A 16922-nucleotide genomic window follows, 5' to 3' on the forward strand; every position below is an offset into this window, starting at 1 on the left:
TAAAATTATCATTAGCATGTAATTATGATGATTTCAATACTTTAGAATCTCTAGGACTTCCCTGGTGGCACAGTGGTTAAGAATCCACCTACTAAAGCAGGGGACATGGGTTCGAGCCCTGGTCCGGGAAGATCCCACATGCCGCGGAGCAAGGAAGCCCGTGTGCCACAACTACTGAGCCTGCGCTCTAGAGCCCACAAGCCACAACTACTGAAGCCCGTGTGCCTAGAGCCCGTGCTCAACAAGAGAAGCCACCGCAATGAGACGCCCGTGCACCACAATAAAGATTGGCCCCTGCTCGCCGCAACTAGAGAAAGCCCGCGTGCAGCAACAAAGACCCAACGCAGCCAAAAATAAAATAAATAAAATTTAAAAAAAAAAAAAAAAAAAGAATCTCTAACCAATCTATAATTGTGCCACTGTTAATGGTACCATCAATAAGGTGTCTCCTATACATAATTTTGTATAAAGTCTCCCGGATGGTAAGTTAAATTATAGGAATATACTTAATTAACTGATGTTTTACCTAATTGGCAATAAATATGGAAAACTCTTAGTTACCAATAATTTGGACAGATAAAGATATTATCAGTTTTAGTACTAAAGCAGCATATATAATTATTGACAATGTCCACCTGAAACAAATATACGAGCATTCTGGTTTCATTCCAAAAGTAGTGTCCAGATTTCAACTCTTGGCACCATGACCTAACAATGACTCAGATAGTACAGTCACAGCAATGGGCTGGGGGAGGGGTGGACACGGTTTAGTCCAAGGGTTTTCTAATGAACACCTAGGCTGGACTCTATTTTCAGCCCAGACTCTGGGCCATTTACATGTATTCATGGCAACTGAGTTGGGGTCTTCTTAACTAGAGCAGATGTCTGCTGGAATTTTTTTTTTTTTTGGTAGATTTTGGGAAAACAACATTTTAAGATGATCTGTTAGGGGCGACTCTAGTAGGAGGTTGAGAGGGAAAGGTCCCACAACTATTCATCATCTTCAACATTATTTGTAAAACAACACCTGCTTAACATTCCCTTGGGCGGTGGGGTCGGTTATATGAGTGTAAATATTCTAAATGCTTAGGTTGTAAAGGATCAGTCAGCACATCAGTGGTATGCTGAGAGCCCAACACTGTGTGTGTTCTGAGAGGGATGATAAAATATCCAAGCCACAACCCTTATCTACAAAATTTACTCATTGTTTTACACAGCCTAGTCATGATTATCAATTGCCAGTCCAGAAAGCTGATGCACCCGCCCAGAGGAATTACAATTTTAAGGTCAAAAACTCCTTAGGATTAACTAGCTCAGTGATTGATTTTCAACCTGCCTGGGAGTTATGTTTTGTTTCTGTTAAGTGCATTTCTTAAGAGTTTTCTAAAAAAGTGAAGGCTCTACAACTATGCAGTTGTGGAACTACACAGTTGTGAAAAATGAAACATTTTAAACCACAGAATCTACAGGTTTGGGAATCAGGAATTTAAATTATTTAAAGCTCTTTCCATTCTGATGTGAAACAAGGTTTGGGAACCATTGATCTGATCAAACTTTCTTGCCAATGCTTGAATTTATTCTACAGAATCCCTATCGAAAATAGACGTTTTAGAGGAGACAAAACAATCTAGATTTTTAAAAGGATAGTTGATGTATGGAACAGTAAAAGGAAGAGAAATGCATCTTAGAGAACAAGCTGACGATGAGTCATTGAAACATCACCCCCAATCCCCAGGAAGGCTTCTTGAGGGATCAACCCAGAATCCTCAGGGAAAGATGACAGAATGGAATACTGCCCTGTCCTTCACCCACTGGAAGCAGGAACTCAACGGCAACTTCACACACTCCAACATCAGTTCTGCTATGATGCAGAACTGCTTCCAGAAATCCCAAATCAGCCTTAAGACAGGGGAGTATTTTTCAACCTGCATTTAGGCCATTCATCCTTTGGATTATCATAAAAATTTGAGGCTGCCTCTCCTTCATCCAACTCCTGAAAGTTAGAAATCAGTGCTCCAAAATCTCATTATCCTCAACATCCAGGAAATTTTCCTAATAAACTTCATATTCCGAAGTTTTAAGAACTTTTTAAAATTTTTCCAAATATAAAAATGTATTATAAGTTGAATACACTTTTCAAATGGTCTGCTGGATGCTCTAATGTGGCACCACTGGTGTGGGGTTGAGGGGGTTCTTCATCTCTCTCTACTCACCTCTATGCTGCTTTCCCAACACTGGGTTAGAGCTTATAAAAAAAGAGCCAAAAGTAATTCAGAGGGGCCTTAAGGAAGAATGGTGAGGTGAGTGTTGTATGAGTGACACCAGAGTCTGTCGAGCCTTAAAGAGTAAGTCCCGGAAAGACTGCCTAGGACAGTTCCTTGATGAAGATGCCAGCATCACCAGAGAAAAGTCCCCCTTTTCTATCCCAAACAACTGTAGTAAATCTGAGTGTCTGTGAAACTTTCCCGAATCAGTACAGTTACTTGTGTACCTACAAAACTTGAATAATAGCTAAAAGTTCATAACAGGCAGATGGATGAAGAATTAAGTATATATAAAATCAGGCACAGCTTTTCAGAAAATGTTTTTAAACATAAATTAGAAAGACTATGCCATTGTGAAAAAGTGAAAAATCTTAAACCACCAGACTTAGCATGATTTCTTTGCTTATTATTTTGGCTTTTAGTTGTGATATGTTTCTTACTTATATTGTGGATATTTGATAATGCCGATTAAATTCCTGATATACAGAGAAGAAAAGGAAACTATGGACTTGCTCTTCTGTCAAACTACCAACTCAGAAGAAAGTTTGCTCTATTAGTCAATAATCCTTTTCAACATGTTCATAATCGCTTCAGGTGCAATCCAAGGAAGTCTATTCAAGAACAGTTTAGAAAAGACAGACTATTGCAAATGTTTATGCACATTTTAAGAAGTTGAATGAAATATACACAAGTGATAACAAATTTGACCTTGCTCTACACATACACAGTAGATGAACAACTACACCTTCAATCCCCAAAGTCCTTTTCTACCAATAAGCCCACAGTTTTATGCATTTTCCTATTAATTCCAACATTATCCTTGGAAATTAGATAACAAGTAATACCCATTATACAGAAATAGACATCAAGACCTAATGAGATTTAATTATTTTTCCTAATTTACAGCCACTAGATGACAAAGTCAAGAGTAAAATTCCTAGCTCATACAGGTCTGGGGTCCTGAGTTCATGCAGAATTAGAAAATATCACTACAATGAATTCATTCTACTAAAATTGTTTTTAATTTTAATTTAATTTTAAATTCTGATTTGAAATAATTTTATTATATATTATATAAAATGATACAATTATATATATACATACATATATATATGTGTGTGTATATATATATAGTTTCAGGTAATGGAACTCTCTTGAAATTAGACAAAAAACATTGAGAATGCCTTAGGGGCAATATACTATTTCCCTTAAGGAAGCTAAGGGTACTTTTAAATAGTCTTCCAATGCATTCTCCTTTAGATTAATTGAAAACTTTTCCTTGCTTAATCATTTGATCTGGCCATGTGTTAAAAAGATATTCCTTTATTTCATTTAAGAATTTCACTTAAGAAGTATCCGTGATTCCATATTACTTAGTGGTAAAAAGAAATGAGACATGAAGTCATGGAGGAACACAGAGAAACCTTAAACACCTATTACTAAGCTAAAGAAGCCGACTTATAAAGACTATACACTGTATGATTCCACCTATATAACATTCTGGAAAAGGCAAAACTGTGGAGAGAGTGGAAGGATCTGTGGTTGTGGGGTGGCGGGGGGGCGGGGAGATAAGGAGGGGGAAGTAGAGCACAAAGGATTTTTAGGACAGTGAAACTCTGTATGATACTCCGTATGGTACATACATGCCATCATCCATTTGCAAAACCCATGGAATGTACACCCAGAGTGGATCCCAGTGTAAACTATGGACTTTGAGTGATACTGATGTGTCAATGTAGGTTTACCAATTGTAACAAATATACCACTTGATAGTCGGGAAGGCTGCTGTCTGTTTAGGTGCAGGGGTCTATGGGAAGTCTCTATACCTTCTGCTCAAATTTTGCTGTGAATCTAAAACTTCTCTAAAACAAAAAAGTGTTTTTAAAAATCTGAAAAAAAGAAGTATCCGTGATTCCAGACCAAGAACTTCTTAAAGGTTTCAATGACCAAGGACAAGGGTGGGTCCTTTGCTTCCATTTCAATAACACAGAGAAAAGAGATCCACTTATTCTTCATAAAATGTAAGCAGCAGACTGAGAAACCACTTGACTGCTTGTTGCAGCCCAAGTCAAGCCCATCCTTTCACTTTCAACTGTTTTCTAGGGGGTGACAAACAGGAGAAGAAACCCTATAACCTAAATATTAAAGCTCTGAAAAAGCAAGGCCTTAACTATCCTCTGATAGGGCCGGTCCATTCCCTATCCCAAAGCTCACCTTCTTAACTTCTGCCTAAATTCCTTTTCTGGTTCTGAGTCTTCTGCCAATGATATATTTCCCTGTCTTCTTCCCTATCACACATTTTATTTTATTTTTTTACAGGTCCTAGCTGGAGTCTAATCTCGCCTATAAAAATGCAAACCCACAATAATCTCCTTTAAACAACATTGTATATATTTTCTGCACCACTCAATTTGTACTTTAATATGTATACGTCTTTTCTCTTTAATTGGATTACAAACTCCTTGAGGTCAGAGTCTGGGTCTTAGAACTGTATTTGCCTGGCACACAATATGTATTCAATTACTATTTGCTGAATAAATGGATGTGGTCAAAGTTTTGGACACAGGGAGAAGAATACGCTGGCAGGCATGGGAGAGGGAGATGGAAGGAGCTACAGACAAAGGAGACAAAGAAAAGGGATAACCTATGGAATAATGTTCTATGAAAGAAAAGGTGGAAGAAACAAAGGAGGCAAATGTCTAGGGGAAGCTACCAGAACCAGTGACTCTTCCTAAAATTGATGCAAAGCACAGAGAATCAGAGGCTACCCTGGAAAAATTGCATAATTCACTGAAAAACATCACTCGACCAGCAGTCAGGATATTCACGTTTTGGTCTAAAATCTGACACTAACTAGCTGTGACCAGAAAAAGAGATTTAACTGCTCTTGGCAACACATATCTAAACCTAGGATACTAGACTTGATCTCTAAAGGCCCCTTTGGCTCACATATTACATGATTCGATAGTTTTCCTTCATCTTGAAAGAGTTTTCATTTCATTTCTTCTGGGCAAGGAGGGGCCTGAATGCACTAAAAGGTATAATAAACAATACGGAGGCTTTCGTTGGTAAAAAGATGAGCAGGATTAAAAAGACAACATAAAATAAACCAAATGCCTATGATGATACCGAAGCAGAACATTTCTTTGATATTTGCATTGCGTATTTGATCATTTTAGCTGAGCAATATTCCCACTGTGATAGGTCAAGGACTCAGAGTGAGGCAGAGCTGGAGACAGAAGTGGGAATTAGAGGCAACACCTTTCAAACACTTGCTTTTCCTTCAATGATGGAAAAGTACCTTGTTGATTTAAAAGGGTGTGAAAAGCATTTAAAGATCCTTTTGATTGGGAGGAGATATGTCAATGTAAGAATATCATTGACATCTGATTTCAAATCATCACATATGCTCAAAGACTTGGACTAATAAAAGCAAAAAGATCAATTTACAACGCATTGAAATGTCTGGCAGTAGAGCTAGAAAAGACTGTGTATCAAACAGCATTTGGCTTCCCTCTTTTTTCAGCCTCCCCTTCACATCAGTGCTAATCACTCAGCACTCCCTTAGTACCTGGAATTCTCTTTTGTATCTGAGCATCTCTATCACAGACAGAATCGATTGATCTAATAAACTTATCCTAACTTTACAGTCTAGGGACTATGTGCTCTCCCTTTCAGAATATACTTGTCTTAAAACAAGGCCCCGGAAGAGGGCAAATGCTAAACCAAAAAGAAAGACTGATAGAATTACATGTATCCGTGGGAAAAACATCTGAAAACCACAACGTCCCCAGACCCTTTCAGATCTTTACACATAGCTCTGCTGTCCAGTGACCTGTCTCTATTAAAAGAATGTTTAGTTTTTAATTAAGGAAATGAAGGATTCAAGTCAATCAATAGGAAAATGCTATATTTGAATGCTGTGGTAAACGAAAAAGAGCCTCAAAGCTGAAATATAAAAATAAAATGGAAAATAAAAAATTCTGCAGAAAGATCTTAAGGGTCTTCTCTAACCTCCTATTCAGTTTTACCATATTAGTTTTATCCGATAAGCTAATTGTCACTTTGAAAATACAACAGTATAAAATGTTTGGCCCTAATGGTGTTAGGCAAGAGACAAATAAGCCTACTTGTTCAGGGATCAATGAGGAGTGGGGCCGTGGGGTGGGCAGGAGGGTGAAAACCGGTGACTTTGAGGCTACCTCCTAAACAGCTGAGTGCTTTCGATTTGGTCAACTTGGAATTTTTTTAAACAATTTTTTAAATGATGTACAATCAAAATTGGGGAGATTTTTACATAAAAACTTGGGTTTGGGTTTTTTTTAGAATAATCAAAGGAACAGAAAACTTCGAGAGGACAATTTCACAAGGCAAGAAGCAATTGGAAGGAACCATCTCATAAGAGACTGAAGCTTGACTTTCGCCATGTGAAAATGAGAACACTAAATGTGTTCTCAATGTGACGCAAAGAATTGCCCTTTTTCCAGAGGCAGAAGGAACCTGAATGCACTAAAGTATGGTAACCTGAATGGATAAGTTTCATTAAGGAAAAATAAGGGTGCGATTAAAAAGACAACATAAAACCTAAGTCAGATACCTATGACTCTATTGAAACTGTAGAAGAACATTTTTTGAAATTATTTTTGCGGTTTCTCTAGTACAGATAAGCATTGCTTATAAGAAAAAATTGCCAAAAACAAAACTTTTAAAGAAAAGTCAAATTTGTTCTTTTCATTTACTGAAAAGAAACGATTCGTCATCAACACTTACCCTCAATACCCTGGATCCTCTCAAAGAATTTTACATGTCTTCTGTTTTTGAAATAAGAAACATATATAATTCCATTTATGAAGTGAGCTCTTAAAAATATTTCCTTTTTGAAACTTGGTCCTCAACCTAGGTTCACAGTATATGGTGAAGGTCTAAAGAAAGCTTATTTAACCTACATTAAATCTTGATAATGCATTAATGAGTCTTTTAAAGGGATAATTTTAATTCCCCAATCTTCAACCATAAAGACTATATAGTGCTAATCTGCCTTGCCCTTTCGATTAAACCTGTTAAGGGCGTTCTATTTAGTCAGCACCCAGAATGGGCCATTAAAATTCTTGTTCGGTAAGAGTTGTGTTCAGTGCCCTGTTGTTTTAAATTCCATTAAATCCAAATGCTCTTTATCGCCGCATGACCACCGTGACTTCAATCAGCCAATTTAATTACCTTACAAAATTGTCAGCAGAAGCAGCAAAGAAAAACAGGAAGCCCTATGACGTTATCAGATTGAAATCTTCCTCTTCAGTGTTTAATCTAGACCAATCAATAATGATGATGTGCACCTACTTCCTTCTCTTTCAGGGGCTTTTGACCTTACCTTTCATGCTAAGATTTAGGGTTTAAGATTCATTTGAAGCACTTCTAGTACCTTGATAACTGGATTACAATTGAAAGTCCACAGAAGATAAAGCTTCACCACCCAAATGCAAAACAATCAACAATTCCATTTCAATACTTTAGACCATCCTACAGAGGAAAATTTTAGGATCTCCTGCAAACCCCAGGTATTATGGATGCAGTAGATTAAAGCCTTAAGGCTATTACAGTTGAAAGACTTTCTACTCTGATGTGTAAAAATAGACATCAACAATTTCCAGGGAATCAATGGAATTGGAGCTACAATAACACAGTAAAATCCTAAGAACAGAAAGAGAAAATAAATCCCTCTCACTTGAATTTCTACCACAAAAGAGCAAGACATTTATCAGAAATTTTGATAATTAAAAGAAAATCAAAGATAATGTCATCATTACCATAGGCAACCCTTTATTTAATGGTGAATAGACTTGAAAAGGCTCTGATAACCAATGATACATCCTGTGTTTGGTCTATGTTATGCTCCTCCTTTGTGTGGGAGCAATTCACATTAACTTTCCTGTGCTGAGTAAATGTTGAAACAGTGTCATTTGAGAATTCAGGACTGAACACACTGCAGTGATCACTTGAATTAAGCTAAAAAGCAAAAGGTGTCTATCTGAAGAAATGTCTACTGACATATAAACCCTTGTTCACTTCTTAAAGACAACCTCACAAAGCCAGAAAACATGTTGAGTCCCACGTGTCTTGGTGGAGAAGAGGTGCTATTTCTAGAGGACGAAAAGATCATTTTTAAGTCATTTTCTGAAACGAGTGTGCCTCTGTTGATGGATCACATCAGAGTTATTCTTTGAAGCTTTAAGAATAAGTGAGAACTTGCGTGAAAAAACAGATCAGATTCTTTTTCTTTACTTTTCTTTTCTTTTTTTTTTTTTTTTTTTTTTTTTAGCGTGGCCGTTGTGTTGGCGATTCTTGGAAAGATTTCCCTCCCCTGCTTTCCAGAGCTCTGCTGAGCAGGTGTTCGGGCTTTATCTGTTTCAGACAGTAGCCGCTATTACTCCCCCATCCCCACCTCCCAAGAGCCAGTTTTCCAGCTTCCAGCTGTAACGCCACTCCCCCCCTCCCGCCCACCTCACCTCCTAAAGGAAGAAAAATCTCTTCCAAAGATCTTGTAGAGAGTGGCGGCTTCTAAGCCCAGCCAATTCATTCACACTCCTCGATACTGTAGCACATCTGCTACTAATGATTCTATCTGGGAGCACATGGGATAGCCAACAAATAGGGGGATTTCCATAGGCACACTTTGCGTCCCCTCTCACTCTGTGGGTTTTATAATCTGGGCTGTCCCTGAGCTGGCTGCCTTCACCTTTGGCTTGTGCGCAGGGAGGTGGCTAAGCGCTGTGCCATGGAGCCAGCGCACAGTGCCAAGGAGGTCCGAGCGCGTCTGGGGGTAGACCTCGCCTGGGAAGCCTTTTAAAAAAGCCGTCCTACTGGAACGCCGAAGAGAAAAGCTAGGTCGAAACATCTGAAGGGAATGAGTGGCCTACCACAATCTCAGCTCCTCTGAAAGGACTGTCTTGCAGAAGCTGCCCACGAGTTTGGGAGAAAGTTTGGGTTCCTGTCTTCGCTCTTGGCATTTCTAACTGCCATTCCAGATAAGGAATTTGGAAAACCCGACCTCGAAGATCGTAAACAAGCGGTGGCTTGGGAAGAGATTCCTTGAAGAAGATGCCAAAGCCGCCCAACCCCCAAACTCCGAGACGGACTGCTAACCCGGCGTGGAGCCCCGCCCGGAGCTGGCTTCTACCCCTTCCCACGCTTTCCCAGGAGCAGAGGTCGAGCGAGAAGAGAAGGGTGGCTAAAGTAACAAAAGAAACGTTCAAGTACCTCGGAGCCACTGTGGTGCTGGGAGACCTTGGAATTGCGGCTCGCGCCTTCGCCCGTCCAGCCGCTAGCAGGGCCGGGCCGCAGCTGCGGGGAAACAAAGGTGCCTCATTTACATTGCGCGGCACCGCGGGCTGCCGGGCGGGAGCGCACGCGAGAGGCCCCGCGGGGGGCGTCGCAGGCTCCGCGCCTGAAAACGCCGGCCCCAGGACTTCTGACCTGACCTGGAGCGGGGAAACTGACCCTCTAAATGTCCAAGATCCACCGTGTCCCCTGACAACGCGCCCGCTGGGTGGTCGCCCTGGAGAAGCCAAGCTGGGCCAAGCCAAGATCAAAGGCGGGGAAACTGCCACGACCCACCCACGGCGCGGCGCCGCCCGCCCGCGGGCGAGGAGCTGACCCTTGGCTGACCCTCAGGTCGCTCCCCCATCTCCCCAGGCTGCCTGCAAGCTTCGGGAAAGCTCCCTGGGGTCGGCGCTCGGGAAGACTTTCTCTAGGAGGTGTTTACAGAGAGGCTTCGGAGTAGCAGGCCCTAGTGGGCAGCCCCGAGGCCAGGCAGGGTGGGAGGGGGCGCCAGGACACAGGCGCTCGCGGATGCGACTGCAGGAAGTTTTCCTGGGGGCCAGAGAGGAGTCATTGTGCCAGAGTGTTGGACTTGCTTCGCTAGAGTGCATTTGTCCGCGCGCGTGTATGTGTGTGTGTGTGTGTGTGTGTGTGTGTGTGTGTGTGTGTGTGAAAGAGAGAGAGAGTGGAGAAAGGGAGAGAAAGATTGAGCACTCGGAAAATGGGCGGGGGTGGCGAGGGACTCGGCAAGTGTCAGCACCCTAGGCTGCTCCCCGATCCACACTCGTTGGTAGGAGGACGCAGAGTCAAGTCACAGCCCTAGCGGGAGCGGGGGGAAGGCCAGCAGAGAGCCCGTGAAGGTGGTTTGCCACCACCTACGGGAAGAGGGCTTGGGGATGGGGCGGCCGCCGCGCGGGGCCCCGCGGTTGCCATAGCGCCGCCGCAGAGGCGCCCGGCGGCTGGCAGAGGCCAGCCACACCGGGGTCGGTGGGGAAGGGGCTGGATGCCACCTCCTCAGTAGAGGCGGCGGGTCTCGCCCGCACCCCAGGGGCAGCTGCTGCACCAGCGATTTCAACCCCTTCCCGTCCAAGGCACTGGGCCAGGGATGAGGCTCTGGTTCGCCTTTTCAGCTGAAGTTGACAATAACCTTTCTCAAGAGTGGCTCATACGCGCGCAACCCATCTCCACCCCACTCAAAACATGTTCTTCCCAGAAGAAAATAAAACTCCTGCCATTGCATCAAAACATCCCCAACAGGTAAATGTTCCAAAGATGATCATGTATACAGTCCTTCACCACAGCTCAGGTCAGAAATCAGAGAAAATGGATCTCCACGTGGAAGATGTTTGAAGTTAATGGAGAAAATAACAAGTTATCTAGAAACTGGGCTGTTGGTTTAAGGTAGCAAGGCACAGGTGGGAAGGTGTCTGCCTACTCCCCTATTTCTTACAGACATTCTTAGTAAGCACTGGTCTAGGAAAATGTATTTTTGTGTGTGTGTCAGCTCTTTTGGAAAGCTGCTACATACTCTGCTACAGTCGCCAAGATTTTTAATATGAAGGTATGAAATGATCAGCGAATGTAACAATCTAATGATTCAGCACATATTATGCTGCAAGACCAGAGCAGCAATAATTAAATCTTTAGAGTATTGGTGGCAGTCTTCCGGCTCCCAGACTTCTTCTTTTTCCCCACCCAGTCCTCAAACACATTAAGACACACTCATTCACAAACACACTTCAGAAGACACCTCAGTATTTCAAATAATAGGTTGTACTACTCAAAATATTGGGCAAAACTACCAAACTGTAGCACTTACCATGCTTGAAGCAGAACAGCTGAACACACACACACATTTCCAGCGATACAGGGACCTGTTTAATCTCATCCAAAGAAACAAGCATTCCTGTGGACGCTTGTTGCTAAGAGCAACGTGCTTAAGTACCATCTAAAGGCATGAAGAAAGCAGGAAAACTACTACAGCAGGAATCCAGTTATAACTCATTGTCTTTTCTTGTCATTACCAGTCTTCTGGACTCCAGGTGTGTCTATGTGTTGGTGGGGGAGGGAAGGTAGGGTTCCCTTTTTCAGTATGTGAAAGCATTCCTACCCTGGTTCCACAAAGCCTGAGATAGATGATGAATTTTATCATTATAGAAAAAGCATATGGGAAAAAGGCAAGAGAGAAGATACTGCTGACATAATAGGAAGTACAGGCAATCACTCTTCGATTTAAATTTGACTGAGTGACTTAATGTATCTGCTTTTATCTCAAAGACATATACTCAGGATTACACGGTTTCCTGCACTCTTTGGTCTAAATCCACTCGAACTGTCAAAGGAGGCGCCCACAGTGGGAGCGTTTACCCTGCTGGCTTTCTCCTCTCTGGCTCTTATCTACTTAAGGGAACTTTCCCTGACTAGATCTCCTACTGAAACTCCATTGGCCATCGAAAGCGGCTGAGCGTTGCCCACGCTTCATTTCCTCCAAGCAAATCTGACCAGCGTTTCTACCGGAGTCTCACGTTTAGATTTTCCTTCGAGCCCCAAGGAAACCTGATTCCTTAGGAAAGCAATGGGTTCCGCTCATATAGAACTGCCACCTCGCCTTTTTTATCATGCTACAAGTGAAATAAAGATGCAGACTTAGACTCCCATACACAGACTCCCTCCGCCCCAGTCACCACTGGTCATCATGTATTATTAGTCCAGGACGCGCAGTAAGAAACCTGTGAGAGGAGGGCTCACAAGTTTAAAACAAACAAAAACTCTCCCTCACGACGCTATTTCTCTCCAACAGCAGCCTCCCCTTGTTAAGCAGACCCTTCAACCTTACAACAATATCTTTAAAAGCTCCGCGTACCCATAAGGGCACCAGGGATTGAAAAACCGGTAGAATGAACCGAAAAGGCTCTCTGATGACAAATCAAAACGGTTAGCGCCTTTCACTTGCGGACCTGCCCAGGTCCCAGGCGGAAGCGGACAGACGCCAACTTGCCGAAGAGTTACCAGATATTAACTCATCAGCGGGGCCATCTGAGAGGCGTGTAGCCCCAGCGCGCACGTTCTTGGGGAAGGAGCAGCGGGCCGAGCCGGGAGGCTCCCGGGGCGACAGGAGGGAGCGGCGGCGGTGGCCGTACCCCCAGCGTCATTACCGTCTCTGAGACTGGCTACCATGGGGACGTAACGCAGCCACCACGACCACACACTGACACTCACTTCATCCTCCCGCGGCTGATTTTTTTTTTTTTTTTTTTCAGTAAAGGGGTGGGGTGGGGAGAAAAGAAATGAAAAGCACAGTGGGTCCTTTCAAACCCTGGGAAGCGACGGAGCAGTGAACAGGTCCAAATGCACCGAGCCCACCCGCCTAGAGGAGCGAACACGCCTGTTTACATCCGGCTGCCTCTGAGCCGGATACCAGGCGATGGAGAGGGATGGGGAATCTTACCAAATCTTAATACATGCGTGGTTCCTTGAGAATATCCAATCCACAGTAAGCAGAGCAGGAGTTTAATGGTGCGCCTGAAGACTGGATTACTTAGAATCGGGGAAATAATCTTCATGGTGTTTCTGTGTCCACACGCGCGGCACCCACTTCCCCGATCTAGCGTTAGGCTCCCGGTTCGGGTAGGAATGAGGATGCGTCGAGTGGTGGCCGCAGACACGATCACGGCATGGTCACAGAGAGAGGAAGGAGTCTCCGCTTCCCAAACCCATTAGCAATCGCTGCATGTTCTTCCCTCACTGCGCCAAGGAGCAACCTTCCACTGCAAGGGATGGTGGGACATCCATGTTAGTCGGGAAGCATCCGGGAGAAATCCAGCACGCACACCCACAATGTCCGGCCGCGCGAGCCTGGGGAAGCAAAGGAGGAGGAAAATCAATAGGAAGCCCAGCCTTGGAAACCGCCGAGGCGTCGGTAGCGAGCCACAGTCCCAGCACAAAAGGCGCTTTGCTCTCAAAGGTTTTGCCAGGCCCTATTCTACTGCACTGCTGCACAGCTTCTGACGTGAAGCCAAGATTAAGTGAGAAAAACTGAGATAGCTGCTTGCCTCTTAAGGCTTCCTGCCAGTGAGCTTCCCAACATCTATTATGCAACCGATCTGGTCGCCCACCTTGAGCTGCAAGGAACAAGTCGGATTTATTTGCGTGGAAAAAAAGTGCTTTTATTTCCAGTAAGAGTCTTTACTAAGGTAGTGACTGATGTATGCAAGCGGACTTCCTACATCAACTGATGAATTTTAATAAATGACAAGCTAAGACAAAGTCACTTTGCCTAGGAGTTGTAAAAAAGGAAGTGGTCTAACACGGAGGAATTTACTGCAAATGTAAACTGTTTTTAGGCTGAAAGAGGGTTTTTTTATACTTTTAAAATTCTGCCCAGGAATTAATATAGATTGAAGTGCAATTGGAGAGATGAAGATAGTCTTTAAAAACTTAAGTGGGATATTCCTTGATTACTACCCAGCAATAAAAACAGATTTCTGCAAGTGGCCTTTTAGGGGGTAAAATGTTGAATTAAAAGGAGGGAATCATATTTCCCACCCATTTTTACCTTATCTAAAGTAATTGTGCCTATAGTAAAAGACAATGATATTTGAATGGGTGCAGCAAACGCCAAAGGCTTCAATAATTTATGCCCAAATTTCTTCTCACTTTGGTTTTCTGAATATCTGTTTCTTGAAGAGGTAAAATATGGAATCATAGCTTGAGCAACATTGAGTGGCACAGTTTTGTCTAAAAATACCTTATTATTTTCTAGTCTTCTGATCAGAATATTCAGAGTCCCCAGACAGTGACTGTCTTGGCTTTCACAAGTAGCAATTTATTCAAGAAAAAAAGTACAGAAATATATTTTCTTTTAACATAAAAATATATTTTATTATTGAAACAGGTAATATGCTGTCCTCCATGCATATAGGTTAAAATATCCAATCCTAATATTTTACATTAGTAAGTGAAACTAAGATGGATAGTGATAAATATATTACTATATATTAATATTTTTAAGTGATCAGGAAGCACAAAACGCAAATTGCTGGACCTGTATCTTAAAATTAATCTTTTCCATAACCAACTAGCAGGGCATAGGTTAACCCGTATGAAAAAATTATAAGATCATATCCTATTTAAAGAATATCTAAATTTTAAGTAAGGAGCGATATGAGTATTATTTCTTCCAGATAGCAAAAATTTTTAAATCTATTTAAAATCTATTTTTTCTTAAGATATTATAAAATGCTGATTTGAAAATAAACCTACATTTTTCAAAGGCGTTAAGTGGGCATTGATTTTTTTTTTTAAGATGGAGGCATAACTGCAGTGTCAAAAATAAGTATCATGAATGGCTAGTTCTGCAATGTAGCAGGCAATTCTATCAAATAATTTGACTATTTGAGCACTTTAAAAGGAACACCTTGTGCTAAAACCAAGGGTATCTAGCGACTCCTTCAGTCCATGTTTAAAATACCTCTTGTAAAGCATGTACAGCGCAACATGTCCTGTCTTGTATTTGCTGTCTCATTTATTCCATTCTATTTGTTCCTTTTCTTTTTGATCCTTGCAGAGATAATAATGACTGCCAGGGCAACAATAAATATTCTTATTTTTTCATCCGTCAATATAATTGATATCTACTACCAGAAAATAGCATGCTCTGTTGTGACTAATCAAAATACTGCAGTTTTGAAGTCTGGTTGGCATTTAATGGAACTTGAGAAAACAAAATGTACCATAACTCCTTGTTCATGTATTCTGTTAACATAATGGCATCTGACATTACAGTTGTAGCTTTTCTACTTAAAACTAGCATTCTAAACTATTTAGTTTTTGTGGGATTATTTATTGGGTGTCTAGTTGAAAAGTGAAAGATCAAGCTTCTAATTTCATGAAGTTCTTACACAGTAAATTAAGCAGTAAAAAGTCTACCACAAATTTTTCTTACTATTAATTGGTCCCCAAAGAACCAATTTCGCACATATGCTAAATTAGGCTCATTTACATCCATCAGCTAATCCGAAAGGCTTCAACACCACAGACAGCAACTCCACCTGTCCAACTGAACTTCTGCAAGACAGGAGACGACCTTTCTTCAGTACCGCGGACAGCGCTCCAGACGTCAATTTATTCTGGAGCAGTACCTTGAAAGTAGTACATTGAATGGGTAATGTGCCATTTGAAGTGACAATGTGCATATTTCTGCTGTACAGACTCTGGGAGTTTGAATTATTGCATTGTTCACATTGTCAGAAGGACTATTTTGTCAACTGTGTTGTATGTATATTTCAGTGTGACTTAACTGGGATTGCTTAGCATACCCAGGATGTGCTAATAGCCATCCCTTTCCAGGGCATACTACTACAAAAGCCATTTACATTAACTGTGAGTTCCCTTATGAGCACTAAACTTCTTGTTTCTCAGTACAGAAAATTGCCTGAAAGACCACCAAAATTCAGAATACTGAATAATGCTGTCAATGTTCACTGGCTAAAGACATTTCTAAAATGTACAATTAGTTATTGCTTTAGAATTCTCCACTTCCAGATTTCCATCTGTTACAAGGGTTATCAGATTAATTCTCATTCTTTCTCATTAAACTTCACTCACTCCCAGGGCAAAAACAACAACAAAAACCCTAAAACTACCTCCCCAATACTAGAACAAAATGATTTGGTGGTGTAGATGATGCCTTATAGTAAGGCAATTGTGAAGCTATTACAAGTTTCTCCACAATACTGGTACCATACATCATAGTTCTGGGGCAATATGAAGGATTGATAGAGTCATTATATAGTATTCACTGACCAGATTTAACTCATTTTTAAATTTGTCATTTGCTCCTTTCTCAAAGGAAAAAACAAACAAACCCACTGTTTGATGTCAGACAATCGTATATATTTAGCAATAATGAGATTTACACACCTTATTCCATGGTTTCATTTGCTTTTTTTCTCATTTTAACCATATGGCAACCTTTATTTCTAGAAGCCAAAGCTCTGTAGGTTCCAAGGTCAAAGCAGAGATGACAAATTGCAAATGCACACACATATGCATGCACACACAGGAGCTGTGTCTGTAAGTAAGCCTCAAAAAAAAAAAAAACCAACAAAACCACATAGAAGGCTGACATGAAGAGATATCAAGCCTATGATAAATTAGCAAAGAACAAAATGCATTTCATGTTCATGCAGAGCTTGTTCCAACAACAACAGCAAAAAGCCATTAGCTTCATCTTGCACTCTATTTTTATATTTACTGACACTAATGACCTCTTATTCTTGGGCACCATTACTTGAGAAGCAATTTTAGTTTTCTATCCTCCCAGTGAAAATGAATCTTATTCTA

The 16922-nt window shown here is 41.5% G+C and overlaps 1 protein-coding gene across 5 annotated transcripts in view; it reads right to left on the reverse strand.

Moving 5' to 3' along the window:
* The window catches only part of GRIK2 (glutamate ionotropic receptor kainate type subunit 2), a 645523-nt gene extending 632313 nt beyond the window's left edge, over positions 1–13210 (reverse strand). For all 5 annotated transcript variants that reach the window (XM_061207627.1, XM_061207628.1, XM_061207630.1 and 2 more), the window contains exon 1: positions 13027–13210. In XM_061207627.1, coding sequence (XP_061063610.1) covers positions 13027–13141 — 115 coding nt within the window. In that variant the 5' untranslated portion in view covers positions 13142–13210. The remainder of the gene's footprint in view (positions 1–13026) is intronic.
* Positions 13211–16922: the final 3712 nt, after the last annotated feature.

Source organism: Eubalaena glacialis, chromosome 12 (assembly GCF_028564815.1).
Source record: "Eubalaena glacialis isolate mEubGla1 chromosome 12, mEubGla1.1.hap2.+ XY, whole genome shotgun sequence".
NCBI lineage: Eukaryota > Metazoa > Chordata > Mammalia > Artiodactyla > Balaenidae > Eubalaena > Eubalaena glacialis.